This window comes from Trichoderma asperellum, chromosome 1, assembly GCF_020647865.1.
Source record: "Trichoderma asperellum chromosome 1, complete sequence".
NCBI lineage: Eukaryota > Fungi > Ascomycota > Sordariomycetes > Hypocreales > Hypocreaceae > Trichoderma > Trichoderma asperellum.
The window spans coordinates 3127868-3154242 of NC_089415.1; the positions used below are offsets into that span (position 1 = coordinate 3127868).

General features: G+C 48.5%; 6 protein-coding genes across 6 annotated transcripts; 1 reads left to right on the forward strand and 5 right to left on the reverse strand.

Moving 5' to 3' along the window:
- Window positions 1–3427: 3427 nt before the first annotated feature.
- On the reverse strand, window positions 3428–10221 carry TrAFT101_000985 (uncharacterized protein). The gene is made up of 5 exons (XM_024899249.2): window positions 8905–10221; window positions 8687–8833; window positions 8525–8546; window positions 5047–8403; window positions 3428–4833 (listed from the first exon to the last, which is right to left on the reverse strand). Exons 1-5 carry the CDS (start codon window positions 9806–9808, stop codon window positions 4584–4586), a joined length of 4680 nt encoding a protein of 1559 aa, XP_024765221.2. The 5' UTR covers window positions 9809–10221; the 3' UTR covers window positions 3428–4583.
- A 1062-nt stretch (window positions 10222–11283) lies between these two features.
- On the forward strand, window positions 11284–14772 carry TrAFT101_011986 (uncharacterized protein). The gene is made up of 3 exons (XM_024909419.2): window positions 11284–11441; window positions 11511–14187; window positions 14267–14772. Exons 1-3 carry the CDS (start codon window positions 11331–11333, stop codon window positions 14602–14604), a joined length of 3126 nt encoding a protein of 1041 aa, XP_024765222.1. The 5' UTR covers window positions 11284–11330; the 3' UTR covers window positions 14605–14772.
- Window positions 14773–15891: 1119 nt separating this feature from the next.
- On the reverse strand, window positions 15892–17311 carry TrAFT101_000986 (uncharacterized protein). The gene is made up of 4 exons (XM_024909420.2): window positions 16795–17311; window positions 16608–16743; window positions 16237–16550; window positions 15892–16182 (listed from the first exon to the last, which is right to left on the reverse strand). Exons 1-4 carry the CDS (start codon window positions 16903–16905, stop codon window positions 16024–16026), a joined length of 720 nt encoding a protein of 239 aa, XP_024765223.2. The 5' UTR covers window positions 16906–17311; the 3' UTR covers window positions 15892–16023.
- Window positions 17312–18805: 1494 nt separating this feature from the next.
- TrAFT101_000987 (uncharacterized protein) lies at window positions 18806–19390 on the reverse strand (the record flags this gene model as incomplete). Its single annotated transcript, XM_024905956.2, has 1 exon — window positions 18806–19390. One exon carries the CDS (start codon window positions 19388–19390, stop codon window positions 18806–18808), a length of 585 nt encoding a protein of 194 aa, XP_024765224.1.
- Window positions 19391–20499: 1109 nt separating this feature from the next.
- On the reverse strand, window positions 20500–21061 carry TrAFT101_000988 (uncharacterized protein). The gene is made up of 2 exons (XM_024904647.2): window positions 20748–21061; window positions 20500–20673 (listed from the first exon to the last, which is right to left on the reverse strand). The coding sequence occupies exons 1-2, from the start codon at window positions 20991–20993 to the stop codon at window positions 20629–20631; spliced, it is 291 nt and encodes a 96-aa protein (XP_024765225.1). The 5' UTR covers window positions 20994–21061; the 3' UTR covers window positions 20500–20628.
- Window positions 21062–24438: 3377 nt separating this feature from the next.
- TrAFT101_000989 (uncharacterized protein) lies at window positions 24439–26340 on the reverse strand. Its single transcript, XM_024907503.2, has 3 exons — window positions 26300–26340; window positions 25170–26249; window positions 24439–25116 (listed from the first exon to the last, which is right to left on the reverse strand). The coding sequence occupies exons 2-3, from the start codon at window positions 25840–25842 to the stop codon at window positions 24683–24685; spliced, it is 1107 nt and encodes a 368-aa protein (XP_024765226.2). The 5' UTR covers window positions 25843–26249; window positions 26300–26340; the 3' UTR covers window positions 24439–24682.
- Between the last annotated feature and the right edge of the window lie 35 nt (window positions 26341–26375).

Consider the following 26375-nt stretch of genomic DNA (forward strand, 5'->3'; position numbering starts at 1 on the left):
ACATAATTCACCTCGCTGTATAAGTATTACGCCTCAACTAGATCACCCTGAGACGTGGACATGCGGCCTCCAGTGGCTGCCAACCCAGCCGCGATCTACGATGCGATTCGCGCCGGCGCCGGTCTAGCAAGCTCTCAACATAGTAGCTGCTGCTACTATTCAATCACTCATCACCACGCCAACTTCTTGGCCTCAATGATTAGTCTACGCTACGTTGCATTGTTCAAATCGCCTTTGCTCTATTTCGGGGCTTCAAATGAGTCAGATATCTGCGTTATAGGAAGGCGACGCGCTGTGCTGGCCTCTTGTTTCCTCGATGATTCGAGCACGTTTCGCAGCTAGCACATGCATGCAATATCGGCTTATTGACTATACCTGACCTACCATTAGCCCTTCTGTTGACCCCGCCCATATCGTTGGTCCATGGGGTGCAATCTAGCCCTCTATCCATACAACTCTAGCTACGCAGCGCTCAAACACGGCTTGCTGTACTTGCATGCAGGATATTTGAGCTATCAGCGCGGTCGATATGTGATTACTCTACTGATTCGCCTTTCCCCGAGAGTCTTACGTATTGCATACCCTTGCCTACGCGAAATGCGCCATCGGCTTGTAGTTTGGGTGCCGCATCCGAGCGAATCATTGCATCACAGCCATACACACAGTCCAACTTGCCTGCTCCGAAGGCCATGCCACGTAGGGCAAGTGACATGTCGTCTTCTCTAATGGATGATCCAAAAACTCGCCACGGCAAGATAACAAAAGAGCCATCGACTGGCACATCTATAACAAGGCTTCCACTTGCCGCAGGGTCAAACTTGTTTGGCGGATGGCCGGAAGTCATCCCGGCAGCATCAAGCGTTGGATCGTAGAGACATAAGCGGCTGGTTAGTCGAAGCGATTGGTTGCAGCATTGGCCACCTGCTTGAAGGCTACAGGGCTACATCGATTAACCTTGCATTCATCTCTCTAAAACTCCTAGCCTGGCCAGGATAATTGCAGGCAATACAAGCATCAAGCGTCCAGATTTCACACATAATTGTTATGGCGCGATTCGTTGAAACACGTCGCCAAACAGTTTTGGACTTAGTCCGCTACCGCAGCGACCTATGCACGGGGAATAAAGGGGAAATGAGTGGCCGAGAACAGTGACATTGCCGCTGCTGTTGAATGGACTTCCTGCTCTCCACATTCCTCTTCGCGTCACTCTCTCTGCCGAGTGCTCTCGATCTTCTGGGGCATGTGCTCCTTTATAGAGAGTACAGTCTAGCAGATATGTTTTTTGAACCTTTTGCGAGACAGCATCAACCCACTAATACGGTCATATCCTGCATATACCAGACGTCGAAGTTCATAGATGAACTTGTTTATCAATCGCTCACATGCAAAAGGTCCGACTCCTATTTTCTGGAATTACTTTGTCAATACGTACCTATCAACAGCATCGGCCGTAAAGAACATCATTGGTTGTTCCTGGAAGCGACATATAGGTCGGCGATCTAGCAATTGAAGCTCTTAAATCCGGTTGGCTCAAGCTATTTCGCGCTTAATAAAAGCTTAGATGAGCGGGTTTTCTACTGCGTATCACCGGCCCAGCTTACCATATAGACCGGCTATCGGCTGACAGGGCAAGGGCCTGGTCGCTGTTTTATAAACAGCGCAGCAGCGCGAAGCTTCTGGGTATTGGATGCAACCATTCCTCTAGGTTCTGGCTAACAAAGATCGGCTTTTCAGGCTATTCTTCTCCCTTTCCCCGTTACCCGCACCAGGATATTATCATGTGATTCCTGTCATGGGAGATGACCCTCTCGTCCTTTGTATACAGACAGCATTCCCGGGCTATTGTTCGAAACAACATCACCTGCTCTTCGCTCTAAAAGGACTCCGCCGCCTTCTCTTTATGTTTCAAGCTGATGTAGATCTGAGACCTGGAGAGCGGTACACCTCGTCGGGCGCTGCTAATTGGGCCCACACCTCCCGAAGCCACGAGGACGTCAGCCCTGGAACGACGTCTTCATCCGACGGCGGCGCAAGTGCACTCAAAAGGAGCGATTTGGAAGTCAACGATGCTGGCTAGTAGCAGTATTTTTGCCCATATCGAGATGTGGCGTTTCTATCCCGTTTGAAACCCCTTACACTATTGCCTCGGCAGCAACTGCGGTTAGCGCCAAGTTTGATGGCCTCACGCATTCTTATCTTTATCAACGACTTGAACATTTGAGGGCAGATGATAATTTTCGAGAATAAGAGCGGGTATGGGTATTCCGAATCCACTTAAGCGGCGCAAGGTTGAGCGCTGTGTCTCTACAAGTTCTTTCGTCACTGGTACGCACTTTATGCTGCACGCTGTCGCCAAGAGCGGCTGTTGAGGGGAAGCATCAATAAAGTCATCCGCGACGCCATCGAGTTTTCTAGAACATTGCTTGTGGGGAATTTTATTATTAGACGTGTCCCAATAGCTTCCGGCTAGCCGCTCTTTCTCCTCCGAGCAGCTACTCGCTGCTCTTACTCCTTCTGGCACCGCTGCTCGCCGATACCCCTTGTTCGCTGCGCCGCATGCTCGGCGAAGAGATGCAGACGGTAAACCAACGCGTTTTACGATAAACAGCTAGCTATATCTGAGCTCGCCCGAGGTCTGGCTTCTTCGCTGGTATCGCCATGACGTAGTGGCCATCCACCACGCGACAGGGTCTTGGCGAGAGTCTCTCTCGAAAGTTAATTACTCTTTACGGATTCCATACCCCCACGGGAGGAATCTTCTATATGCCTTCATATACCTGCCATATGCCTCTAACGATTCAGATAAGGCATACATAGTGCTTACTATAGCGGAAACAGAGCACCGTAGGATCTTTCGCATTGGAGCCACAAGGCTTAGAAGATCCATAGCTTGCTTACTTGTACTTGAACCGTCAGCAGGATGAGAGTAACGTTGAATACCACGTGCTCGGTTATGCTAACACCACCTTCACAAATGGGGTACATATGATGCTAGCAAGAAAGTCTACAAATATGTACAGCATCTCCGCATTACCCGGAATGATTGCATGTGCTCTCATCCTGCATCCCCTTCCTAGACGGGAGCTCCGGATTCCTGGATGGTAATAGCCGGATGATTGTCATTTACGCTCTAGCTTGGCCGTGTCACGCTGCCATTCCCAGCACCGCTGCGCCGGCACGCTAGACAGGGGCCGGAGCCAGCGCTAGTGCGCCTCTTCCCGAGCCCAAGTTTCTGGGTCTGTCATTTGTCATTACCATCTCTGGATATGAGACAGTTCACTTTCTGGGATGTTTGGTCCGAGCGCGTCTTCGAGGCCGCCGTACTTACCAATGCTGGGGGGTCTTTTTTTTTTTTTTTTATTTTTTTTTAATTTTTTTTTTTTCAAACGTCTGCCTAAATTGCGATTTCGACACGACGTAGAGAAAGCCCCGCCAAGCAAGGATTTGTTACAAACTGCAGGGATATTTATGTCTGTTGGTTTCGAATATGACTTCTGATTCGTTTGTGGCTGCTGATGACGATCAATGGCATTATTTACATCATGCTAACATACGTTATGTACTATCTCCGTCATGATTATGAGAGAAGCGCTTGTTGTATCGACAGGCAATGGGGGTTAGTTGGAGGTCGTGAGGCTGATACGGTAATCACGCCAAGAGCGTCCTCATGTAATTCGCATCCCACATGCTAATACCGCTTGAAACAAGCCACGATTTTAACCAGCCATTGTCATCTCCTAGTTCTGGAACTTTAAGAAAGAAAGAAAAATAGACCCGTTGAAAGGGGGGAAAGAAAACGAAGGGAAAAAATTGCCGTCTAGATGCAATACTTCCTTGTCCGGACATCCATCCCGAGTGCTCGAGCCGAGGAAGTCTCCTCCATCTATAACCCTTTTATTTCCGTCTGCGCATAGTAGTTGTAGTAGTCAGCGCAAGTCTCTGACGCTCCCACTTCCACCCCCTGGCTACCGCGCGCGAGCCACTCGCTAACGTATGTACTCTCAACTATCGACCAGCCACTCCTTCTTCTTCTTCTTTGAGACTTTGACACGCCAATATCAGAAATTGAACTGGAAAGAGTGTTAACAACCCGACAATTTAATTTTGCTGCCCGCCGGCTAAGTCGGCAACTCTAATATGCAAATGCCCTGCCTTGCTCTTACAACAATTTTTCGAAACCGAAGAACCGTCGTGGTTTAAAAGTAGGGACCGAGACTAAAATGCTAAAAGGTCTTTCCTCAGAGCTTACTGTGTATGGGTACCCCAGGTAATCAAGAAACAAAAGGATAAAAAAAAAAAAAGAGGACCGCTATTATTAATTCTTTTTTTCTTTCTTTCGCTGGTGGAATAAGACAAATTAAAAAACAAGGTTACTCAAACAGAATCCCGCTTTCTCCTGGAACGCCCAGGGGTTTCGTCATCGCTGGTTCGGCCGGCCCACCGGCGTTTACCAAAGGGCGTGATCTCGTTTTTCCGACTCTCCCTCTCTCTTTCTTGCTCGCCTTGTAGGGCTACGTAGTACCACTTCTTAGGCCGGGGGCTTATAATCGGGCCGTGCTTTAAAATTCGATGGCACTGCTAACTTAGCTAGTTGATTGGCTAGGAGCAGCCGCAGCAGCAGCAGCAGGAGGAGCTTCGTCCTCGTCATCGGCGACTGCGCAGCTTTCGCTCGCATCGAGGCCGGCATCTGCGGGCGTTGCTTCCTTTGTGGAGACCGATTTCATCTCCAGGAGCTCTCCTGCTCCTTCTTGGTCGCTGCCTTGTTTGTCGATTTCTTCAAAGCTGAAGGCATCTGACAAATTGATGGCTAGGAAAGTCTTTGGCAGCTTGACCCTATTTTTTTTTAAAAAAAAGTCACAAGACGTTAGTTGTTACTCTACATGGAAAAGAAAAAGTTTCCTATACGAACTAGAAGATGGAGGATAAAGGAACAAGCTTATACGGGATAGAGAAAGAGAAGGGAAAAAAAAAGAGTACGTAATTCGGAAGGGAAGGGGAAGGGGAAGGGGAAGGGGAAGGGGGACAAGGCACGGGGAGATAACGTACTGGTTGAACTTGGCACGTAGCGTCTTGATCACTTGCAGCCAATCTAGATGGGGCGTGAGACTGCGCCGCGGCGCGCATCCGATGCAGTGCCGGCTATCCAGCTGGACGTGCAAGGGGTCAAAGACATGGCACCCAGGGCTGATTGTGATGCGAATGCTATAAGCAAAAGTGGGCTCGTCGCCCGGAGCGCCCTCCGCGGGCGGGCTGACTTCCGACTCGTACAGCTCGAAGCAAATCTGCGAGAGGTAGTCGAGCTCTGGGATGGTGCTCCGGCTGATTTTCGTCTCGATGCCGCCCTCAATGATGCAGTTGAGCAGGGTGTAGATGTGCGACTCCTTGGTGAAGTAGAAGAAGGATTTTGCGTCGTTGGAGGCCTGCATCTCCTCCAGGTCCTGGACAATCTCCTTGAGCAGCGGCAGGGACGTCAGCAGGCCGATTTCCAGCTTCTCGCTATCCGAGATGCCGTACTCCTGGGGGCAGATGAAGTCGAAGAGGATCTTGGCTAGCCGGTAGAGCTCCTGCAGCGGCTCGTTCCGCGGGTCTGGCTTCTCCGCCGAGGCGCTGCTGCTCTTGTACAGCCTAAAGTACTGCTCCGGCGGCGCCTCGTCGTTAATGTGGCGAAGGTTGTTGAGGAAAGATCGTCGCCGGAATAGCTTCTTCACGGTTGCCGATCGGCTGGAGCCTTCTGTCTTGTCCGAGTTGTCAGGGGAGGTCCCTGAGCTTGTCTTGCCATCGTCTGCCACCGCTGTCTTGGCTTCCTCGCTATCCTTTGCGGTCTTACCATCCTTGACTCCGTATTCCTCTTCAAGCATACTCCTTGGAGGGGTGAAGACCCATTCCAAGAACTGCCTGTTGTGCAGGGCGTCAAACTTCATCGTGTCGTAGAGCTCAGAGATCTTGCTGGGATCAACCTTCTCCGCGTCACAGAACTCCGTAAACAGCTTCTCCCACCTCTCCCGGAAGAGATCCGCGTCTTCCCCGCAGCACCACCTGGGTTGAATGTTGTTCACTGCATTAGCCTGTGATAGTGCTGACGACAACGACGTGCTGGATCCCTCGCCATTGAGCTTCTCGCTGCTTGGGTTGGAGATGGCACCGAGAGATGTGGCGGCGTTGCTGGGGTACAGTTTGCCGTAGTTGTACTGCATAACCCGGCGATGGAAGTTCATCAACTGAACCACCCGGTTCTGCACCTCGGACGGCTCAGGCATGTTCTCAGGCCAGGCAAATTGCGCCGGGCGGTCGTTGCCTTCGCGGAGCAAGCCCTTGAGCTTCTTCTTTACCTTGTCCGTTTCGTCCTTGGCAGCATTGGAGTCGTCTAGAAGATCCTTGCGGATGGTGATGAAGTCTTCCGGTAGTTCCTTTTGGCCTAAAAATGAGCATGCCCAGATCTGTGCGCTAGCCGTAACCCGCCTCTCGGAGCTGCTGTAGACATGGACCTCGTCGAGGATATCCCTGTTGAGTAGCATCAAGTCGTTACGCATGTTTTCTCCTAGCTCCTGTGACTGATACCTCGCGGAGTGCGTAGGCTCTCCGCCCCACTTGACGATGAGTTGAAGCTTGTCGAGGACAAGGCTTTCTTCGGCGGCGGTAAACTTCGACATGGTCACTTCTGAAACTGAATCATGCCTCTTTGATGACCGCCCCTCAGGAGTTGGCTCTGTATCGCCTCCTGGATTTAGCGGAGTGCTTTCCCCGGTCTGGCTCGCTGCCATGGGAGCTTCCTCAGATTCCGGCACTTGCAGCGGCTTCTTCTTGCGGAACATGGGCTTGATCTGTACCTTGGTTCCAGCCCAGCTTCCCTTCTTTACCAGGACGTTTCGGAGAGATTTAAGCTTCTCCCTGTCTTCGATGCCCTGTAAGTAAGCGACGTCTACGGCTTGTATCACGCTCGCCAAGGCTGGCTCTCCGATGAGCAGCACCTCTTCTTGGTGGCCCTTGAGAAGATCGATGAAAGGCTCAGTATGGAAAGTAAACTTATACTTTTGCTTGGGAGTCCTGTCCGCATGTCTGATTACCGAAACCATTCCTTTCAACTTCCACGAATGCTTTGGAGGAGGTGGAGGAGGGGGTGACGGCTCAGCCTCTTCCTCTTCCTGCGCCAAGGCGCCGGCGGGAGACTGTGATGCATCCTTGCTAGACGCAGGAGTCGTCGACAAGACACTCGGCGACGTAATGTCTGCGGCTGGCGGTGGCAATGGCTGTGGCATCAAAGGGCTGCCTGCTGTGCTCTGACCAACGGACGTCCGCGTGCTTTGTATGGTAGGCGACGCTGTGTTGCTAGGAGCAATCGCTGATTCGGCTTGGTCGGCCTGCTCAGCCTGCGATGAGCGGTTGCTCTGTTTTGCCACGGGTATGGGTTGCGCAGCAGTGGTGCTGGAGCCTCCTTGCTCAATCGTCTGCCCTGCTCTTGCGATAGGGTCGGCTTCTGAAGAAGAAGGGGCGGGAGAAGCAACTGGCGGTGATGTGATGCCACGACGAAGCCGTTCCTTGATGAAAACATCTTTAAGAATGCTGGCGCAATGCTCGTAGTAGTCCTCATTATCCTTGACAAAGCTCCAGCCGTTGACGTCGATGACATAGCTCTTCCCAGAGGCTCTCAGTAAGTCAAAGCCGCAGACTCTTTGCCCAAAAGCAGTCGAGATCTTGCGCGCTACCTCCCTTTCCTCGGTACTCAGGCTAGTAACGTAGCGCAGCTCTTTTCCGTGCGTGTTTCGCCGAACGATACCATCGACAACGGGCGACTTGCGAGTTTCCGCATGACAATACTGAGGACCAACGGTATACGCCTTGACATCCTCGGCATTGTCGACTTCCATAAAGCTTTCGTAGATGTAGCTGCCTTCAGGCTCGGTAATCGCCCTGGGGATATTCAAGTCGGGAACATATTCCGAGCTCTTGTTTCCAACTTTTCGGAACAGCCTTCGTCCTCCTCCCCCTGAGCTCTTTGGGAAATATATAATGATGTTATGATCCTCGCCGCTGATGGGCTTCTCTACAAAGGGCTTCTTGAGGAGTGCGCCATCGACACTGAGGACGTCGCCGTCATCTATTAGCTCGACCTTTTTTGGCGGCAAGGTATTTTCGGGGTCGGCGGGCTCCAAGCTCACGCCTGATATCTCCTTGATGTATTTCGTCATTTCTGGGCTGAGAACCTCTGGTCCACCGTCTCGTGTGACCTCGAGGCGGTTTGGTGTTCGAACTTGGATCTTGTCTAGCAGACGCAAGCATGCACGGCGGTCCCAAAGGATCTTTTGCATGGGCACATCGTTGACGCAGAAGGGTTTTCTCGTCTTTATATAGGCGATGGCCTTCTCGAGGGGAAATCCATCAGAATAAAAGGATATTAGGTAGTCACTTGAGGCATATTAGCAAATGTCGCGTGCTCCATGGGGTGTTGATTTCTCTCAGCTGGCTCAAAACGCAAGGGGACATGCCACTATCCTCTTTACGTTACCGAGGGATCTTCAATACTTACCACATGGGCCAATTTTCAACTTCTGCACAGAGAAAAAAACTTGGTCAGCATTGTTAATCTAAAAATTTTCTCGCTCTTTTCTTGTCTCATTGTGGAAAAGAATCCGATTTTGTCTTCGGTCTCCCCTGTTGGGGACATTTCAAATGGAACGTCGTATCGTACCTTCATCAAGAATCGTCTTGTCGCCGAAAACAACGACATCGAACTCGCGGTTTGCGATGAGGCGATTTAGAATATTCCTGCTTGGCTTGCTTCTGGCTTTGATGTCGAGGGCGCATATGCCGATAATACCTAGAGGAGCCGGTTTGGCTGAAACCCAAGTTAGATGTTGCCCATATCCCAGTGCACACCTGATATGAATCTTGCTCGTTCTGACGCACCTTCTTCTTTCTCTCGATAATGAGGTCCTCGTTCGCTGCTAGGGCTCTGGCTACTATATGCGGTGCTCCCGCTGAATCGTCTCTTTGCTCTACTCCGAGAGCGATCGGGTTGGCTGCTTCGCATGGTTTCGGAACGCTGGTTTCGCCTGACAAGATCGTGCGCCTGCGAGTCTCTGGCCGCCAGGCTGTGATTGCTAGGAGACGCATGTCCGGATTGGTTGGCCGAAGAGGTTGTCACGGTCACATTGGACACTGCGGCCTCTGGCTGGGCCGACGCCGACCCTTTTGTAGACGACATCAGGCCCTGGACCGACCGCGGAGGCTCGCCTTGCTCGGAGGCTCGATTAGATTGAGAAGGACCGACAATCACACCACGCGCGGAGGCCAACGAGTATAGCGATGTTCCCGACAGACGTTTGGATTGGACCGAATACGAATCGGAAAAGGACGATCTCGTGGTCAGGGCGGGTTCGGGGAGGGCCGAGTGGTTGCCCGCAGAATCGGGGTTGGGACGCATCCGAGGAGTATCGTCGTCGAAGAGCTGCTGCTGCGACTCGCCCAGATAGAGCTCCTCAGTCAAGGCCTCAGAAGCGGCAGAGTGTCGTCGACTATACGGCCACGATCGACCGCCTCGCAGAGGATTGGCCGAGTGAAGGCTGCTGGAAAAGCTGGATCGCTCGGCGTGGATATCGGAGGCGCCCGGCTCGGCGTAGCGGCTCTTCCTGCTGCTGACTGACCCCGTGAAGGACGAGACGGAGACGCTGCGGGAGTGCCTCGAAGGTTGGGACGGCAACGTCGACGGCGAGGAATTGGCCGCACTGGGTTCGTACGAGGGCGATTGCGGTTGCTGCGGAGCCTCTTCAGCAGCAATGGCCGATGAGCCAGAGGCGCTCAAGGGGTCCATTTCGATAGCGGTGGCGGAGGGGACGCAGAACTGGGCCTGGACTTGTTTTTTTCGCTCTGTTGCCGTGGTTTGGGCACGGCCCTATGGGGGACTCAAAGTAGTCTGTCGACTAACGGCCGGCCGGTCTGAAGGTTAAGCAGAGCAGAGGGAAGAAATTGAGGCCGAGAGAATCCACTCTGGTGAAAAGTGTCGGGAGTCCCAAGACTAAGTGACCGTGCGTGGCTGCAAACGTCAAGCGGGCGGTGACATCATTTAAAGGCTGAATTGACACAGGGCATCAGAAACAAGGGGCTTATCGATTGCACAAGAAGGGAGGGAGAAGAAAGGAAAAGGGATAAGATGGAAATTTAAATAGTAAATGGGAATGTTAATGGTATTTCATGGTACCTATTTCATATCTTAGTACGTGAGTAATGTCGATATAGAAAATCCAATGGCAAGGTGCGACTTACTGCTAGTCCAGTGTCGCTGCAAGAGACCGCGCTTGGTGGCGCCGCTGCTTGCAAATATTTTTTTTTTTTTCTCTCTTTTTCCTCATTTTTCCTCATTTTGCTACTTTCTCGGTTCCTAACTCGGCCTTTCTCGAACTCTGATTGGCTCAGAGTTCATGCAGCGTCAGCCATCGAGGGGCAAATTGGGGAGCTGAGCAGGGCACAGAGACAAGGATCTGCCTGGCACACCAAGAAAAAAAAGAGAGAGCTGGATGGAGCAGGTGGAGGGGTAAAGACGCAATTGGCGAATGGAAGCAGCCGGTGCGCTGAGCAGAATGCAAAGGCGACCAGCTACAGCAATGTGCACATGCTGCGTGGCACAAAACCCACTTGGCGGTGAAGCCGTCGCTCGAGTTGAGAATCGAAAGCAAGGAACTTGAAATGTAAGCATGCGTGTAATGCTTTGTAGTGGGCGTGGCAGTCTGTGTAACCACACCAATCAGAGAGATTGATTGGATAGAGTGTAAGAAACGGTCGTAGGGCTGAAATTTGGCTCTGCAGCAGCCATCCTCTTGGCCGAGTACGATGCTCATCGCCGGGCATTATTCTGCTACCTAGTACCTACTGGCATATATTGTAGCTGCTTGGCATAATTCATTTTGTTAGAGCTCCTCAAGATCGGGAGTGCTGCACGCTGCGCGGCTATTTATGCATGAGGCGCCAGAGACTGTTGTATAACCCGCAGCAAGCAGCACTGCAAGTATCTAGTATCTATGGCCTCTTTCAAGGCGCCGGTGGTGCGCTGCCTCTAGTGAAACATTGCCATCTATCTATTACACATTAAGATGATTTATGATTGAAAGAAAGACTGCTTTTTTTTTTCAGCTACATGGACTTTGGATGGACATGTGGTGGCGGTGCCTGTGGAGGTGGCACGAGATGCTGTGGCGTAGCCATGCATTGCCCAGTAGTGCCATCCTTAGGTAAGCGGCAGAAAACGGCAGTATTCATCACCGCCAAAAATTTACAGATCCGCCGGCACGTTCTCGACGAGAGATTGCGAAACGCTGCACCACAACACCAGCGCCAAGATGCCGCATTCCGATCCCGATGGGCCGCTGGCAAAGCGCCAGAAAGTCTCTACCTCGGCCAATGCGCCCGAAACTCAGAGCAATTCCTCGCGAATCTTTGCCCCGTTCAGAGTTCGTTCATACGATATCCTCAATAGCTTTTTAACTTGGCACAGCAGGCTCTAACCACCCACTGTGTAGACTGTTGGATTAATCTCCCCGTCCAATATCCCATTCACATCTGTTCCATTGGGCAAAACGACTTTCCAAATCACAACATCCGTTGGCCGTTCTCTGCAAACATACGACCTGCTCCGCGGTCTCAACCTCGTCTTCGTCACTCGACCACAGACGCACGCCGATATCACTGCTACTTTAGCCTGGGGAAAGAAGGTTTTTGCAGCATGGGGTGGATCGCAGGATGGCGAGCCTCAGGGCCTATGGGTCTTTCAAAGAGGCAGAAAGATCGCCGAGGTGGCCCTTCCAAGCGACTTGGCAGAGCCAATTCAACAGATTGCCATCTTCGGAACCTGGTTCATTGCTTGCGCAAAGACAAGAATTGAGGTTTTCAAAACGGCAACCTTTGAACATTACACCACCATTCACACCATGGCTGCTGCCAAGGGTGGCCATGAGATCACGGGTGGCGTTGTCACTATGCCGACGTATCTGAACAAGATCTTTGTTGGTCGCAAAGACGGCTGGGTCGAAATCTGGAATATTAGCACCGGAAAGTTGATTTACACCCTTTTGCCGCCTTCACCGGATTCCGGCGCTGTCACCTGCCTCGAGCCAACCCCGGCTCTCTCTATGCTGGCGATTGCATACTCGAACGGCTCTCTGGTCATCACCAATGTTCTGACTGATAAGCGCGTTCTTCAAGTCGAAGCCGGACATCCAGACGCCCCCGTTACTTCAATATCCTTCCGAACCGACGGCTTGGGAGCCGGACATGATGGTAGAAAGGATGGTGTCATGGCCACTGCGACTCCGGCCTCAGGCGACATCACCTTTTGGGATCTGAACCGTGGAGGTCGTGTGATGGGAGTCCTGCGCAGTGCTCACAATCCACCATCAGGCGAGGGAGATGCTGTCCTTGGCGGTATCAGCAAAGTCGAGTTTTTGTCTGGACAGGCAGTCATCGTTTCTAGCGGCCGAGATAATTCGCTCAAGACGTGGATCTTCGACGAGACACCCTTTTCCCCTATCCCGAGAATCTTGCATTCGCGTAGCGGACATTCCGGACCAGTCAACTGCCTGCAGTTCTTGCCTTCCGATTTCGACGGTGCTGAAGCTGGAAATAAGTGGATCATCAGCGGTGGCAAAGATAGGAGCCTCTGGGGGTGGAGTATGCGTCGTGATGGCCAGAGTACAGAGCTTAGCCAAGGCAATATTCGCAAGAAGGCAAAGAAGGTTGGTATACTGGCTACCAACGCACTCTCACACGGTCCAACAACGACTTTGGAAGACCTCAAAGCCCCCGAAATTACCTGTATTGCCACTTCGCTTAACCGCGATGGCGGCATTGGCGCCTTGCCTGGTAAACAGGAGATTTGGCAGAAGGGACGGGACCTCAGCAAGAAGATGGACGCTGAGCTTAGTGGCATGACGGGCTGGGAAAGTGTTGTCACTGCTCACAAGGGCGACCCCTGCGCCCGTACCTGGTTCTGGGGCCGAAAGAGAGCTGGTCGTTGGGCACTGCCGACGGGAGACGGCACTGACGTTACCACTGTTGCCATCAGCCCTTGCGGAACGTTTGCGCTCGTCGGCTCAGGAGCTGGTGGTATCGACATGTACAACCTACAGTCTGGTGTCCATCGCCAGCGCTTCCCTTCCAAGTTGACACCGGCACAGGCTCGCCAGCTGAAGATGCAGCAGCTTCGACAAGCAGACGACGTTGTTCAACTACAGAGCGAAGGCAATCGGAAATATCCTGCCGGCGTCGGCAAACATACCAAGGCTATTACTGGTCTGGTTGTTGATTCCATGAATAAGACTGTCGTATCTTGCGGATTGGACGGCAAGATCAAGTTTTGGGACTTCTTGACGGGAACTCTCCTTGAGCAGCTGGACTGGGCGCCTATGACATTCCCAACTGGATGCCGATACCACCCAGCTAACAACCTTTTGGCATTTTCTTGCGATGATTTGTCTATTCGAGTTGTTGACCTAGAGACAAAGAAAACTATTCGTGAATTCTGGGGCCCCAAGGACGTTATCAACGACTTTTGCTTTTCAAACGATGGCCGGTGGATCATCGCTGCCTCTCGCGATTCTGTCATAAGGATCTGGGACCTACCTACCAGCCACCTTATCGATGCTATTCGATTAGAGAAGCCTTGCAAAGCTGTTGCTATGTCATACACTGGCGAGTATCTCGCTGCTGCTCTCGAGGATAGCCCCGGCGTTACGATTTGGACAAATAAGGCCCTGTACAAGCACGTTCCAACTCGCCAGATATCCGAAGCAGAAATCGGCCTGGTGGCTGCACCCACGACGGCTGGAGAAGGAAACCAAGGCTTACTGGAAGCCGCTTTTGAAGAAGACAAGGAGGAGGAAGACAGTGGTGTTGTTGCGCCTTCTATTGACCAGATCAGCGCAGACCTGATGACGTTGAGTTTGGTTCCCAAGAGTAGATGGCAGACGCTGCTCCATCTAGACCTGATCAAGGAGCGAAACAAGCCGACTGAGGCGCCAAAGCTTCCCGAGAAGGCTCCCTTCTTCCTGCCATCCACTTCTGGCGCGCAAGTACCCGGGCTCAAGGATGATGCTGAGCAGGCAGAGAACGATGGCAAGTCTCGTATCTCGAGATATGACCAGGCTCGCTTTGAGGAAGCATTTACGTCGAGGCTTCGTGCTGGTGCGGAAAATAATAACTGTAAGCTTCCTACCTGGATATTTTCGAGTGCTACTTTCTGGCAGTTGAACAAGTACTAATTTTTTTTTTTTAACTACAGATGACGATTTCATTGAGCACCTCAAGTCTCTCTCTCCTTCAAGCGCGGATCTAGAGCTTCGATCGCTCTCCCTAGGTGATGATGACGAGTCAAACGAGCTGCTGCTATTCATCCGAGCCCTCACAACTAGGCTCCAAGCACGAAAGGATTACGAGTTGACACAAGCGTGGATGACAGTGTTCCTCCGACTTCACTTTGACATGGTGATGGAGAATAAGGCGCTACTGAAGGCTCTTGAGGCGTGGAAGGAACAGCAGGAGAAGGAATGCAACAGGCTGGATGATTTGGTTGGATACTGCAGCGGCGTGGTCACCTTTTTGAGAAGCCCGCGGACATGATATGTTGGGCCATTATTTTTTTTGGAGTATAATGATAGATGGGAAAGAATAGCGGATGAAAATAATGCATTGAAGTAGTATTATGGCTGATTTTGGTCTCCGTGTATATTTCCTAGGACGATAGGTATCTCTTTCTACAACTACCAAACGCGTAAAACATCTCCATCCAAAGCCCCGCACAGCTATATACAGTCATCTCGGCATACAAACGAGTTTTTCTATTTCTTCTTCGTGGCTCCCGCAAGCAGAAGCAGCACAATGAAAAAAAAAAAAGAAAAGGAAAGAGAAACAAGATCAAAAATTGCGCCTCCCATGGCCCCAAAGGACAATGGAGCAAGGAGCCGACTCCGCGATGTGCAATGCAGGTCCTCCGCACTGCATTCCCAGCTTCATGATCTTGGGAATGCGAAACAAGGTAAGTATGAAGAAGAGGAAAAAGAAGAGAAAAGAGAAAAAAGATGAGAGGGAGGGAAGAAGAGATTATATAGCTGAGAGGATGGTCTGTGCGTTGTGGGCGGTGAGTTTGTGAAGTGAAGGGAAAGTGAGAGCGAGAGTGAGAGTGAGGTTTGGTGTGAGTGGGCTGGTGCAGCTGCTGCCTAGAGGGCTGAAGGAGAGTGCTGGATATACTTTGTAGGTACCCCGATGCTGGATTCTATGTCTGAATTTGACTATATATTTTGTATTTGCCAGAGATTCAATGATTGTTTGTCATTTCGTAGCTGTCAAGTACCTTTCTAGTTGCGATATGGGGGGCTGCTGCCTGTTGATACGGAATACTGACATGCTGCCACTTATACTTATAAAGGCAATAGCCGAGATTGGTATGCAGAAATTAATAAGAGGTTTATACTTAGTACATAGATTCCCCAGATTGTAGTGTCAGAAGCTGACATTATAACCCTTATTTCCAAGGCATGAATATCAACTCAATCCAGAGTGGCTGAGGTAAAGATTTCCATATGAGCTAAGCCGCAGAGGTCCCTGATATACCTGCCGAAGCGCTCCTCTAGTCTTATCATCCACGTCCTTAAATATGTTAAAAAAATATAGACCAACTTGACCCGATCTAGATTCCTGTTATTTCTCTCCAGATACGGTGAGGTATGGAGGGCCTCGAGGATATCTCTCCGAATCTTGTAGTCTTCTTCAGTGGATTGAACTGCATCCCAACCTAACTTCATTCATCACACAGACAACGCCTGTAGCCTCATTTACTTCACTGTAGCAGGTTAGCATTAGGGGAACCCCTAACAAATATGCATGAATATGTTATATGAATATGTGTTTTGCGAGATATGTTGAATATAATATGAATATAAGAAAATCAGTGTGAATTTCATATCGCTATATATAAGGGATGGAAAACTAGGGGAATTAGTATTAGAGGTTAATTCATGTCTTCTGCAAATACAGTTTAGTCTAGAACAGCAGGACCAAGACTATAGAGATCCCTGATAGCCCGATGGATAAAAAGGCCGCACGAGACCAATTTAGCATCTGAGCTGCCCCAGTTACAATGGCTGTTGTTGAAGATTTGGCCGTGGACGCTGGCGTTGTACCTTGTAGTGCTGTCGGCAACTGTACACTCTGGTCAGCCGAGTTTCATCAGGAAAAGGAACAAGGGGAGCGTACGACGGATGAGCCTGTCTCGGTACTAGTGATTGTCACTCCTGCGGCGTTGGTCGTTATGACGGTTCGGCATGGGACGGTAGTCGTGCTGTTTCCAGATATAAGGACTTCGCCGGTGACGGTATAGACGTTTCCAGCCGAGTCTGTAGTTGTAACCAGCGTAGTAGGAATGGCCGCTGGAGCTTCAGTCACCGACTGCTGGGGGGTTGCTTGGAGCGCCGAGCTTGTGCTCGAAGTCTGTGCTGGTAAGGCGGCAGCCGGTAAAGTGATGGTGACGCCCGCGGATGCGCAAAATTGCTGGGCGAATGAAAGAGTAGCTGCAGAAATGGCACATTAGGCGTATGGCTTCTTAAAGGGGGTCAGGCGCCACAAACCTGCCTGATCACTTGCATTACAAGCGGATGATATACAGGTTTGAATGGAAGCAAGAAAGCTAGCAGCCATGCAAATACAACTGGCATCAGTTGCGGCGCACCCCGTCGCTCCGACCGCATTAAGAGCGCACGTTGCCTACCAACTAGGTTAACATATGCCAATCACTGGTGGCGTTGACGGACTTACAGCGCAGGTGGGTAGGCCCGACAGGCTCTGTGCTAGAGTGGAAGATGAAAGGAGAAAGGTGCTGATAATGATATTCAGCTTCATTTTGAATGCAAGGCCGACGTGCTTCATGGAGTAGAATTAATAAAGGAAAGTAGAGCGCGGGAAAGCAAATCGACTTTGGGGTGATGGACGAGGATAATATTGCAAACAGATATGCAGGAATTGTATACTTAGCTCCGGCACAGCCTGTGCGCCAGCTATGACGGTGTTGCAGTAAATATTAATAGAGCAGATCCAGATCCAGACCCAGATCCAGACCCAGACCCAGACCCAGATGCATGTTATATGCGGCAACAAGTAGGCTCTGGAGCGCTGAAGCGGGGTAGCACGCTGGAAAGTTTTAATAGCCCCAGTCCTAAACTGTTCCACCAAACGCCACGACGTTGTTTTCCCTGGAGGTGCTGTGGCTGCTTGGTTTTATAAGAGAATGAAGTATTCTCCTTGGCTGAGAGACTTGGAGGTGTTAAGAGCCTTGTGCAGTCCTTGCATGTATGACTCAGGCAACTATGCGAAGAGAAGTGAGAGGTCAAGTAGGGGTGTTTGATGACTTGGTCAATACCCCTTGCAGACGCGGCGTTGAAAGGGTGATAAGAGTGACGTCGCTTTCGGCTATTAGCTATCTAGACCTGCTCTGTCTTATTCTAGGCGATTGGACAACGGGCGACACTAAATATTATCCTCTGCAGGACCAGGTGCTAAATGAGGTCTATATGACATACGTTCTGCATTCCAGGCCTGAAGCTTGTAATCAATCCGACACGATCCCTGTTTCTAGGGGATGTATGCAAGGTAATAACAACCCGATTCAACATGTCCTGCCCTGCTACAACGGATGGTTACAATTGGTGTATTTAATATCACATGTAAAACACCAAAGGTGAATGAGGGAATGCAGTAGAAAGAGTCTAGGAATAGGCTTTCAGCTCCATTATATCGAAGAGTAAACCTCCTGGAAGCTGGAACCTTACCGTTAAGACACCCTCTTCTAAAAGCCAATATAGTTACCTTTCGGCCATGAATTTGAGATAAATCAGCAGTGTCTGAAGGTCTCCTTGCGATAGGTTTGCTTTTTATAGATCTCGTGATAGGTACGTGTAGCTTTTGCAAGCCGCTTTTTATGATGATGTAGCTCGAGAGTTTCCCGCCTTTTAACACGTGAGGCTTAAACTTAGCTACCGCCACGCTTGTGTTCCTCAAAGCCTAGGAAAACGGCTTGACAGGCGGTTCCTTGGAAGAACCTCTATCATCTCAATCATTATATAAATGGGGCGACAGTCGATAGTTGATTGGCATACTAACACTCTGGCCAAATGGCTGCTGGAAAACAGCTCTAAGGAAAGCCTGTCTGAACAGTGAACAGTGAAAACCAGTATTATCTACAACAAGGACTAATCTAGGTTCTGGCCATCTACTACAAAAATAGAGTAATTATTCAATAAAATCATTAAAAAAAAAGTCAGCATTCGTGGATCCTAGGTATATACATACCAGCAGGATGCCTTCAACGGTATATGCTGGGAAGACCTAGTATTTTTTTACAACTAAAGCCATTAATATGCACTTGCATATATTCTTGCAGCACCTATCCCCATTGTCGTTAGCTAACTTTTTTTTTTATTACAGGCTGACTCATTAATAACGTCTAGCTAATTGGTTTTATACTCTAAGAGCCTATATATATATATATATATATACTACTTTAGATCTCTCCTAACAATGTGCAGCATCAAATGATGCGGATCTATCCAATGCCCACGAACCAGCGGCCAACCTACAGTTGCCCAGCTCAACAGCTTAAATTTGCCATCATCCAGTCTCAGTTTCGAATCTGTTCAGGCTGAGTCGTCCCATCCGCCATTTCCTCTGGGTCATCATCTTCCGTGGGATTGGAAAATGCTCTGTACTCTTCCTCCTGGATTTGGGCGAGCACCGATGGCGCGACCTTGCCCAGATTCAGCCCATATAGCTCTTAGAAGCTCATAATCATGGGACGCCACAAATCCGGATCAATTCGATTCTTATGACCTTTCATCCTAATGCTGTCATCTACATGAGTGCGGAGAACCTTGACCTCTAGCGCCATGAAGCCTTTTGTGTCGGAATCCTGGCACATTTCGTAAACGCCTACTAACTGTGCTTCCATTTGTGCAGGGCATTCTGCGATTCGTGCAGGTCGCACCAATTCGGAGGCTTGCGCCGTCAGGTTTGCATGGCCAAACTTGTCAGGAACATGACTGTACCCGTTCATTTTCTTAAAGTACAAGTATCCGTCATCTGGCTCTGCGGTCATTATATTCGCCGGACCAGTTGTACGTGCCAGAGCATTCACTGCGTCCTTCATGTCATCCGAGGGTAGATTTATAACGCACTGCTTGGTGCGGCGAAGATTAATTGTTGTTTGAGAGGCTATTCCCAGTCCAAGCATGCAGCGGTTGCCGAGCCACCACGCAGAGGACATTGGGCAAATATTAAAGGTTCCATTCTCGTTTTCCGTTGTGATCAATGCGACTACCGTTCCCCAGTAGAAGATCGAGGGAGAAATAGTCTGATGCATTCTGCAGGCGGTGCCAATTAAGGATAGTATGAGTTTGTATGAGGTGGACAGATTGAAGAATGAACACGCTAGTATGCAATTGAGTGATTCTGGATTGCTGTTGTCAGAGGCTCAAGTGCTACACTATATATATGTGTGTGTATGAGTCGCCTCGCATGTCTCCCTGGTCCTATTTTCACAATTACTGATCCATATCCCTATTACTGATGCTTGCCATCAATATGACCAATTATAAGGTCTGATTGCAGTTCCACTGTCTCCAGTATCTATCCCGAGTTTCTAGGTAGCAAGAACTGCAGGTCATTCTCAGTCTTGCTGTCACATCGGCCAATCAACTGTGACTGCGGGCTCCATTGGAGTGCAAGTGTTTCGGCTATGTGAATTTGCTAGCAAGTCAATTACTATTGTTATGGCCAGTTGTGTCCTCTTACAGACTATTATAAAATCAATTTCTGAGCCATGTTACATGTAGGTTAGTAGAAACATGTACACAGCTGGTTACGATGTACACATACAAATTACAATAGTCCGTGCAGAAAGAGATTCTAAACTAATAACGTCAGACACTTATTTCTACACTCAAGAGGCGAAATGATGGTCGTGAATTTCGTTAATTGGCGGCCATAGTAGAGTATCATCTTATGGCTGTGCACTGGTATCACGATATGTACCTTTAACATGCCCCATACTGCCATTGTACTTTTTCTCTTTTATTTTTACTCTCTCTTACTACGGATTACTGTACTCTGCAGCACCATAAGGGTACTTGCTATAAATCCTATAAAATTTACCCCACAGGTACCATATGCAGACAGCTGCCAACTCTTATCGCGTGACGCCGGTCAATGCTTTTTCATCATTGGCTTCAGGGACAAATAAATACTCCCTCTTCCGTATATTCATAGCAAATTCCGTCACCATATTGAACCATGTTTTTCTAACGTTATGCTCCAATTCATGTCATAGTTCATGGCACATGGCCCTATTATGTACAACTGTACTGGTGTTAAATCTACTGAATGCAATAGTAATCATTATAGAGATTTATACCATAATAGCAGATATACTTTTTATTTGATGATATTTGGTATCAGTAGCTGTAATTACAGCCCGTTACTAGCTAAGAATATCACCAAGACAACATCCACAGAATAATATGTTGAGCTGAACAAATAGAGCAAGATAAAGTCCTAATCCTGTCACAGTCCAACAGTACTTGTTTGCCAGGCAAATTCTGATTAAAGGGAAACACAGTTGAGAAGGTTCAGGTTGATAAGACCACCCTAATTATCGCATCTTGTGATTAGTGGTGATCAAAAAGAGACTTGAGATTAGGTAGAAGTTGTGTGAAGCTCACCTGGTCCGCACTCGAGTCACAGCAGTAAGAACCGCTGTTGCAGCCTGTCCCGAGAATACCAACATTGCAGACTATGCCTCCTAGGAAACCATTGCAGCAAACGGCGTTCTGGTTGGTGTTACAAGTACCTCCACCACCGCCGCCTCCACCAGTGGTACCTTTACCACCTTGACCTCCTCCACCACCGGGGGTGGGAACGGCGATGGCAGTGGCAGCCAGAGCGATGAGGGCAGCAGTATACTTCATTTTGTTGAATAAAAATAATAATAAGTAGCTGAGACTTGAACGAATGATAATGGGTTATAAAGTAAAGATTGACACTTGTTGATGGTATGTTATCTTGGACAACAGCAGGAATATACCTGCCTTTTATATCTTCAGCTGCACCTCAAGGATTTGCTCACTCTCATCTGTAACTGAGTTTTTCAAGAGAAACAGGGTTAAAGAACACTATGCTGTTAGGTTTAATCTTAACCGGCTAAATTGAAGCAATACATTACCAAATGTGTAGTGAAGATCAAACTCTAGCAAGGCCAGTTCGATAAATGATGTAATACTAAAGATTATAGTTGTCAAGGGGTCTGAAAAATTTAACACACAAGATAATAAATATGCACACAAAAAACTACCAATCAGTTTCATAAACGTGGGCGCTTACTATTGATTTGTGTGTGAATATTCCTTTTGCTGTCCCTATCTTTTTGCAGATCGCTTGGTTATTCTATAGCTTATAGTTTACATAATAATCGAGAAAAGCTAACTGGCTACCTATCTGACGGTGTGGCTTACATGGATCTTATATGGATTAGCTGATTGTCGGTATAAAACTATTGTACTAGGATATCTTCGTGGCATTTCTTGGATATATTTTATTTCAGAGTAGCCAGCTAACTAGAGAGATATATTCGATATATTGCGGAGTGTTGATAAGGCTTTTAACGCTTCGTTGCTGTGGTTGTTAACTGACTATGGCCTTCTCAGTATCCTTAAATCGCAATAAATGTGTTAGAATATAGTAATATAAGTACCGCCGGTATTTTCGTCATTTTTAATCTCCTCAACTGCCAGTATTAGTGCAGTGATCGACATCGTCCAAGATTCTTTATACATGCAGGTGATAAACTTAATTCTTTTTTTTTTCTATTCTCAAGCTGGGGTAGATACCCTGGAGCAAAGCAGCATAGTACCGCCAGAATATTGCTTGGGCTTTTAATCTCCTCAACCGCCTGCATTAGCGCAGTGATCGACATCGACCAATATTCTTATATATGCGGGGGATAAACTCAATTACCGAGCAATGAGGTCTTCAAGCCACTTAATTATACGGCTAGCCTATTGTCTTAGCTATTATTGGCACGAATCCCTGCTATAACTATGTCATTCACTAAGATTTCCAATTTAGGCAAACCTGTGTAAGCCACTGGGGATGGTTGACATCGCACTATAATAATAATTCTATAAGACAGCCTGCCCCTGTTAGGCTTCTACGCTCATTGTGAAAATTTCTTCACGACACGGCGCGGAGATGCTAATTTCATGATTGATAGTATGACAGAACTGAGACATTCTTCAGCTAGGGGCACACTAACATGCAGCTAGTATTGCTGATTCCAATCACTTCCCTCTCAAGAAAACATGCAATCTACCACCCCCAAGATTGCATCTCCAATGTTTATCTACTAGGGCATGTATACATAGAGTCTTATGGAAGCGAAGCATACGAATTTGGTCTAAAAGATCGCCAATCCCTAAACCCCAACGCCCCAACATAAACAACGGTGGCTGCTCCTTGAATACGCGAGTGTGGGCAGATACGTGGCTCAGACAAGGGGTTAAAGCGCGGCAGACATAGCGATGCAAGTAGGAGAAAGCACAATACGGTAGGACGGCCTAAGATGGCGCAGTCCATACGAGCAGTCCTCTTCTGATTCGCCAGAGAGAAATGTTAGTGAGATGCAGAAACGGCGTTGCTACTCCAACCATGTCAAAGATTTACACAGCATCTTGAGTGCGATATAACACGCTATGAAGAACTATACAAACTCAGTCCTTGGCGAGAGAGCTAGTTCATACTCCTAGGAGAAGCGAGAAAGTATACTCAACTGTGACTCTTCGTACACGTATGGCAATGGGGAATGTTCATGTCGTCACATCTATCTCACGTAGAGCTTCCTTTGCCAGATACACGAGAAGGTACACTTTATTCGCGGGGTAGAAAGAACCCTACTAATACCATGCCAATGATGCGAAGTGAGTGACATAGGGCCTTTCAAGTTTAGTTACCCTAACAAACTCCCATGTCTCCGTTCTGTGATCCCTCAACTCTAGGTTTGGTCCAATTCCATCAACACAGCATAGCATTTTAAGTGAGAACCAACCACCAGTGCGGCATTAGCAACTGATGTCCTCCGTCTGGGTGCTTTTTTCGTTGTAAAGAATTTCCAGTTTTCGAAATTATTAGCCCCAAGCGTGGATATGGCCAGTAACTGTGTGCCCCAAATATCTTCCTAGTTGTGTAAACCCAAAGTATCCATTCTTCTTGACACAAAGCCAAGTACTATGTTTAAATTGATCAAAATAGATGTCGCCGACATAAGCTTCACCATCTTCGATCATCAGAATAGCGTTATTCGTGCCCTGGAGGAAAATGTTGTAGGTATTTCCCGCCGGAGGAACTGCGAGGCAGCGACCGTTCCAGGCCAAAGTGGGTGGCGTCTTTGCAGACGTCTCTGTAGCGTATTCTTATATGTTGTTTATGGTCCGGTGTGAATATCGTTGAGCCATCTGTGGACGTCATGGTTAACTTCCTTGTGTGTCCAAATACAAATGATGAGCACCAGCCGCAAATATAACTCAAGATAATGTCACCCTCAACACTACCTGGGGTTGCGGGGATGGAAGGCGGCATGTGAATAGGGTCACGGAAAAGATATATCATCGTGGAAGAACCAACCATAAGGGAGTCGTGTGTTGCTCTACGTTGTCCTCCGCACTTGGAACATTTTGTATTTGCGCCAGCCCTCGCACTCTACAATTCACCTGCTTTGCCAATATCTTATGCCTTGTTCTTGGTAAAACTGTGAAGGCATTTCTCTCAGCGAAGTAGGAATATAAGTCTAGCAATAGCATAGAACAATTTTTTTCCAATCTTGATCATCCACTTACAGTATATGGCTTGGCTACCCTACATGCGTGTTGTCATCCAACTCTACGGGGACTCTTCTCAGAGATCCTTGCCGTGGATCGTGACATATTCCATGAATTGCTCATCTAATTTGCGTTGCCCTGTCCTATCTGACATTGGTGGCCGCTTGACCGGATCAATTCTTCAATTGAGATGAGCTTTCAGACGTATAGATTGAGCAATGATCTTCCTGTGTGTTTCATTCTCGCTATATCAAAGCGAGCAACGTATTCAAGCTTCTTCCTCTTCCTCTTCCATCTTCTTAGAAACTGGGCTTGACGTTTGAGATGTTGCACGCGGTATGTTGGCACTAATCCGCCGTCAACATAGACGACAACGGTGGTGTGTCGATACTGGGCGTGCAATCTAATGTCTTTGGACGTGAAGAAGATGGCGAAGGTCGTGCGGCTGTATGTAGATCTTCTACACGCGTTTCTGGATAGTTTTCTCTGCCTCGGCTTGAAACAGTGTATTAGGAGCAGCTTTTATTTGTGGTATGTGGTGTGCTTCCAATGTAGATGCATGCTACTGGGGCGATCACAAACTCACAGTTTATATCGTCGTCCACTTAAGTGCATTGTCTACATAACTATCTGCGGACTTAAAGATGAAGTCTTGGGAATAATGGACCCTTTGATGGCCTTGGTTCCACATGTTTCAAGTCGACAACATTGAAGTCTACTATTATGCGTGCTGTTATTATGTACTTCAAGAGTTATCTTAAAAACTGCCTCTACTGCCTCTGCTTCCATCAATGACTAGGGAATGACGCCAAACTCAACCCCTGCAGGCTCTCCAGCTGCTGTTTGACGATAGGCTCAATTTTCTTCTCAAGGTTGCAGTTGGGCTTCTCAGCATAACTATTTATACTACCAAAACCTCCAGTGTACGTAGAGTGAGTGGCTCCTGAGAAACTCGAGCCATGGCGGAGGGACCCAAGATAGTTTGGTATCTTGATATCGCCGATGGCTTTTTCTATTGCCACGACACTGTAACCATTGAATTGGTCTGTTGGCTGGGGGTCGTCTAGGCGCATCGAGATCATACCTTTGATGAGAGCGCCTAGAGACATTGAAGAACATTCAAACGAACATTCTTTTTCCTCTTTAGACAACTGGGTCTTCAACGAGTTAAGGCTAGATATCAATCCGGAGATCAGCTGCTTTCTTTCCACCTCAAGGATATCTGAATCTAATCTCAGTACTTATTTAACAAAGGACCGCGATTTGTAAACTTACAAACCATGTCCTCTGGTATTGGTAAGCCCAATGTATGAATAGGGCCTCTACTCTCATATATAATGGTCTTTGTAAGCGCTGTAAAGACCCGATGTTCGGAAAATATGTAAGATACCAAGAGTCTAAGCAACAGATCCCGACTGTAGGACGAGGGCAGAGGTTGTCGTAGCCGGCTAATCCACGCATCTGCAAAAAAGCGTACTGCCTTGTGGCACTTATAATAATCGACAAGCACAGCTATTTTTGCCAGCATCTCCAGATCAATCTTATTGGGAACCTTTTGCGTTTGGCCATGGATTATATTCATCAGAATTATTAGTGAGTCTGCATCCCAGTCTTTGGCTGTGACCGTGTATGAGTAGCCACTCGCTACTTTGGTCTCTATCCAGCCACTGGACGCCAGTTTCTGAAAATATACTGAAGCTAGTGTTAAGTGTTTCGAAGAAAGCCGCATATGTATCTCTGGGGTGTTGTTGGTCGCTGGTGTTGCAGCAATTGCCGACAACCATAAGCTAGTTTCGTTTTCTTTCATGTGAGGCATCCAGTATTGCGGCAGAGCTCTCGGCCATAAAGTAAAGGAGCTTTCCACAGCAAAGGGCGCGTCGGGATTGCGTAGGATGAAAAGGGTATCACCTTCAGGGTCAACTTCAAGAATAGTTGGCTGCATGGCCATATTGAGCACAGCAAGGAGACGACGATAGGAAGATGAAGGCTGAAGATATGAAGGGTTGATGGATGCTGGGCGAGATGTTATAGCACTTCCCCGCGCGGCGACTGCGGTTTAACCTCGGACTCAACATATTAACGGACCAATTCAATCAATTCATCCAAGGCTGAGAACTGAGAAGCACGATGGGATTGATTGGTCGAAACCGTGACACGGCAGAAGGGTTGCGTCCACATATGGCACATGTTCCTTATTAGACACACTCTGCAGCGTCTGAGAACTAGGTACTAATACACAAGCCATAACATCAATATGGCGATAAGCTGACTGATTTGAGTAGGAATTTCTTTGTTGGGGCGTGGAAAAAAGGGAGCTGAATTATAGAAAAACTGTCTGCTGACTCGATTCCAGCGCTGCTGCTGCCAATAAGTGAGTGGGCTTAAGAACATGGAACATTACCAACATTACCCTCTATTGACTTCAGGCCCCATTGCCAGATCAACCGCAGCAGCCCGCATGCTTTAGCGCTCCAGCCTCGC

Excerpts from the sequence above, each read along its gene's own strand:
- TrAFT101_011986 (XM_024909419.2), top strand. The coding sequence starts at position 11,331 with ATGCCGCATTCCGATCCCGATGGGCCGCTGGCAAAGCGCCAGAAAGTC. Across the intron at positions 11,442-11,510 it reads GAATCTTTGCCCCGTTCAGA|ACTGTTGGATTAATCTCCCC; the intron begins GTTCGTTCATAC and ends CCCACTGTGTAG. Across the intron at positions 14,188-14,266 it reads TGGTGCGGAAAATAATAACT|ATGACGATTTCATTGAGCAC; the intron begins GTAAGCTTCCTA and ends TTTTAACTACAG.
- TrAFT101_000985 (XM_024899249.2), bottom strand. The coding sequence starts at position 9,808 with ATGGACCCCTTGAGCGCCTCTGGCTCATCGGCCATTGCTGCTGAAGAG. Across the intron at positions 8,834-8,904 it reads TTATCGAGAGAAAGAAGAAG|CCAAACCGGCTCCTCTAGGT; the intron begins GTGCGTCAGAAC and ends CTTGGGTTTCAG. Across the intron at positions 8,547-8,686 it reads CAAGACGATTCTTGATGAAG|AAGTTGAAAATTGGCCCATG; the intron begins GTACGATACGAC and ends TTCTCTGTGCAG.
- TrAFT101_000988 (XM_024904647.2), bottom strand. The coding sequence starts at position 20,993 with ATGAAGTATACTGCTGCCCTCATCGCTCTGGCTGCCACTGCCATCGCC. Across the intron at positions 20,674-20,747 it reads GTGACTCGAGTGCGGACCAG|GGTGGTCTTATCAACCTGAA; the intron begins GTGAGCTTCACA and ends TGCGATAATTAG.
- TrAFT101_000989 (XM_024907503.2), bottom strand. The coding sequence starts at position 25,842 with ATGGCCATGCAGCCAACTATTCTTGAAGTTGACCCTGAAGGTGATACC. Across the intron at positions 25,117-25,169 it reads AATACCAGAGGACATGGTTT|ATATCCTTGAGGTGGAAAGA; the intron begins GTAAGTTTACAA and ends GATTAGATTCAG.
- TrAFT101_000986 (XM_024909420.2), bottom strand. The coding sequence starts at position 16,905 with ATGAAGCACGTCGGCCTTGCATTCAAAATGAAGCTGAATATCATTATC. Across the intron at positions 16,551-16,607 it reads TAATGCAAGTGATCAGGCAG|CTACTCTTTCATTCGCCCAG; the intron begins GTTTGTGGCGCC and ends CCATTTCTGCAG. Across the intron at positions 16,183-16,236 it reads CCGAGACAGGCTCATCCGTC|TTGCCGACAGCACTACAAGG; the intron begins GTACGCTCCCCT and ends CAGAGTGTACAG.